This window comes from Myotis brandtii, unplaced genomic scaffold (genome assembly GCF_000412655.1).
Source record: "Myotis brandtii unplaced genomic scaffold, ASM41265v1 scaffold30, whole genome shotgun sequence".
Classification (NCBI taxonomy): domain Eukaryota; kingdom Metazoa; phylum Chordata; class Mammalia; order Chiroptera; family Vespertilionidae; genus Myotis; species Myotis brandtii.
Genome location: NW_005361458.1, coordinates 2,884,858 through 2,888,261, shown reverse-complemented (window position 1 = coordinate 2,888,261; position 3,404 = coordinate 2,884,858). Strand labels below are relative to the sequence as shown.

The window sequence follows — 3,404 nt, the reverse complement described above, 5'->3', positions numbered from 1 at the left end:
CCCGGCCCCACGCCTGCCTCCCTGGCTGGCCACGGGCCCGCCCCATGCTTCAGGCACGGGGAGGAGGCTCACGGCCAGGGTGGCACAGGTGAGCTGCTCCAGCCCCTGGTAGTGGAAAGGGGAGGAGGGCCCTGGGTGCAGGGAGGGGACCTCAGCCAGGGTTCCTCCCGGTGCAGGGAAGGGGCCCGGCCTGGGCCTGGTGGGGAGCTTAGGAAGTCTGGCTGAGCAGGCGCTGGTTCATACCAACTGTTACTCTGCCATCTTCCTCCAGCTCTCTAAGCCAACCTCTCTGCCCCACCTGCCCCGGGGAATGGGCTCCAGGCGACCTCCCTGAGGGCAGACTGTGGGCCTGGAGACTCGAGGAGGAGTGCCCGGTGGAGCCTGGGGGGGGGGCCAGTGCAGAACTACCAGGGCAGAGCTGCTTCGGTGTCTTGGTGAACTTTGCAACCAACCCAAGTAGGAAACCGAGAGGGGAGAGGCCGGGAGCTGTGGATTTCCAGCGCTTTAGTCACTTGAAAACAGCCCCGCTTGGAATGTGAGGTGACTGTACATTCAGCTGAGAAGTGAGGGGGCTGAACCCCACTGTTGCTGGGCTCTGGTTGGTCTGAGGCCCAAGCGTCCACCACGAGAAGGAAAAAACGGAGGGAGGGGCCTGGAGGAAGGGAGGACAATCGAAGGAAATGTGTCTAGACTTTCCCCAGACCTCTCCCTCTTTCCGCCACCTACAAAAGCCCTAGGCCTGGCCACAGTTCTGTCTCCACCTTTTAGTCCCCTGTTCTCCAACCACAGAGGGAAGAAATAAGGAAGGAGTCTGTGCTGCCTCCAGAAAGTATCTATATACCTGATTGGCTGGTTGCCTCCCGCAGAGGGAGGCCGGACTGCGGCTTAGGCCTGCTCCCCATGGATATCCTGTCAGTAGGATATCCTGTGAGGGCTCCCAGACGGTGAGGGGGGGCAAGCTGGGCTGAGGGGTACCCCTCCCCCCATGCATGAATTTTCATGCACTGGGCCTCTAGTATTATAGATAAAATAAAATTCACTGTTTGTTCATTTATTCAATAGTGACCTATTAAATGTGTGCTGTAGTTTAGTATTATTAAACTTACTAGAGTCCTGGTGCACAATATTCGTGCACGGGGGGGGGGGGCCTTAGCCCGACCTGCACCCTCTCCAATCCAGGAGCCCTCAGGAGATGTCCTACTGATGGCTTAGGCCTGCTCCCCGTGGTTCTCTGCTGTCTGCGGCACCTGCTTGGCTGCTCCTGGGTCGCCGCCGGTGACAGCCAAGCAGGCCCTGCAGTGCTCTGTCTGCAGGGCCCACTTGGCTGCTCCCGGGTCACCGTGGCGACAGCCAAGCAGGCCCTGCTCTCAGCGGCCACCCCCCAGGATTGGAGGACTCCAGTGGGGCTGAGAGGACTGGGCGCTGCCATCTTTGTGTCCGAGGGATGGTTAATTTGCATATTAATCTTTTATTAGATAGGATTACCCCATATTCTTAGAAGTCATTGCATCAGTAACTGATAGAAACAAATTCTACATGGAAGATATACTTTTATCCAATTAATAATGTATATTTTATGAATAACTTATAAGCAATATAGTTTTCAAATTCTGACTATGTATAAATTTAAAAAAACCTTTTCTTTTATATACTGAGGAATAAAAGAAATAAAACACTCAAAATTTTGAACACTGGGCTTCAGTGAAATGGTTGCTTATGACAGAAGATATTGACCAATCACCTTCTCAATGTTGCATTTTAGTGTTGAACCATATGCATTCTTAGAATTATAAAACATTTTTATTGGATAAATATACTTTTTTGTGTGCTTTTGATGTAACCACAAGATTTAAATTAGCTATGAAATCAGAGCCACTTGAAATATAGAACAGTATATTACTGAATTTAAATAATCTCTCTTTGCTTGTCATTTTACACAGATAGTATCATAAGACAAGTAATGACAAATTAAGACCTGCCTAGCAGAGGGAAAACTAAATTACACGACTTTTATTAAGGCATAAATAAACCTATTAAGCATTATCTGGAATACTAATTAGTAGAAAAAGCACTGACAATTTTATTTATCAACATTAAACACAATTATGAATTACAGGCCTGATGAATCTAGCAGTAAACAGACCATGTTGGATATGCAGGGACCTTAAGCCCATTATGTGAGAAGGATGATTACCAAAATCCTGTGGGGAAATAAGTAATTGTAGTTGTAACATTTTAATTGCCTTTGAATAAGCCAAATTATATTTTCTTGTCTGAGAGTATAAATAGTATGACATTAAGGTAACAAGCTCCAGTAGCTGGAAATAGAAAATGGATTTATATTATGTTTTAAAACAAAGAAAAGAGTAGTGATACATTTTTAGTATCATAATGGTCAGTTTGAATGACTGTAAATACATGCAGATTTTTTTAAATATATTGTTTTGTAGGCAACCTATGTTCTGCATTCCTTTTTCACAGTGAAAATTGTGGGAGGAGACTTTCTGAATAAATCTCTACAGGTGAATGGAAATTATGTAATTGAGAAAATTGTATTGTGTTATGATTAGAAGTATTGTAAAATGAATAAGAGACAATTTACGGTTTTCTGTCTCTCCCCCTTCCCCTTTTTCTTTGAAGATCCAAATTCTAGAATTTGTGGACATTTACTTATAGGTGCAGCCAAGAATTCTTTTGCAAAACTCATGGATAAAATTAGTTTGGCAATGGAGAGCTTACCTTCGCACAGTAGCAGCAGGAGTATTACACATGTAGAAAAGGATTCCCTGGTTCAGAGGTTGGCCCGTGGACTTCATAAAGTGAACACGCTGGCCCTGAAATACGGACTGCAGGTCCATGTGCCCATTTTGGTATGTATGAAATTTTATTAAGTAGGGACTTTTGGACTTGTGAATGTAATTCTGAATCAGACTTATTTGAAGTTTAAGTTAGTTGTACACAAATGTTTCTAGATTTCCTTTAGGTTTCTTGTGATCTTTTAATTCAATAAGGAAAACCATCTCCAAATAAGTGTCCAAATATCCAAATACAAATGTTCTGGCATGAGTTATGAATTGACTGGTCTCTATAAGTGACCTGCAGTGGAACTGTATGAAACATCAATGACTGAAAATTCTACTTTCTAGCCATCTAGATTATTTCTTTAATTGTTCATTTCATATAAACGAAATTATCCTATCTAATAATAGACAAAGATGGTAATTGACCATACCTTCGCTACGCCTCCCATTGGCTAATCAGCGAGATATGCAAATTAGCCGCCAATAAAGATGGTGGCTAATTTGCATACTGCAGGCAGGGCGGGACAGCACGAGCCGCCATCCGGGCCCTGTGTGCAGCCCCGCCCCCAGCCGGGACCCCCGTGTGCTGCCTAAGCCCCGCGC

The 3,404-nt window shown here is 45.1% G+C and overlaps 1 protein-coding gene across 1 annotated transcript in view; it reads left to right on the top strand.

Annotated features, from left to right (window-relative positions):
* The window catches only part of CCDC171 (coiled-coil domain containing 171), a 250,803-nt gene that overhangs the window by 110,032 nt on the left and 137,367 nt on the right, over positions 1-3,404 (top strand). Inside the window, exon 19 of the mRNA XM_014542370.1 lies at positions 2,641-2,870. Coding sequence (XP_014397856.1) covers positions 2,641-2,870 — 230 coding nt within the window. The remainder of the gene's footprint in view (positions 1-2,640; positions 2,871-3,404) is intronic.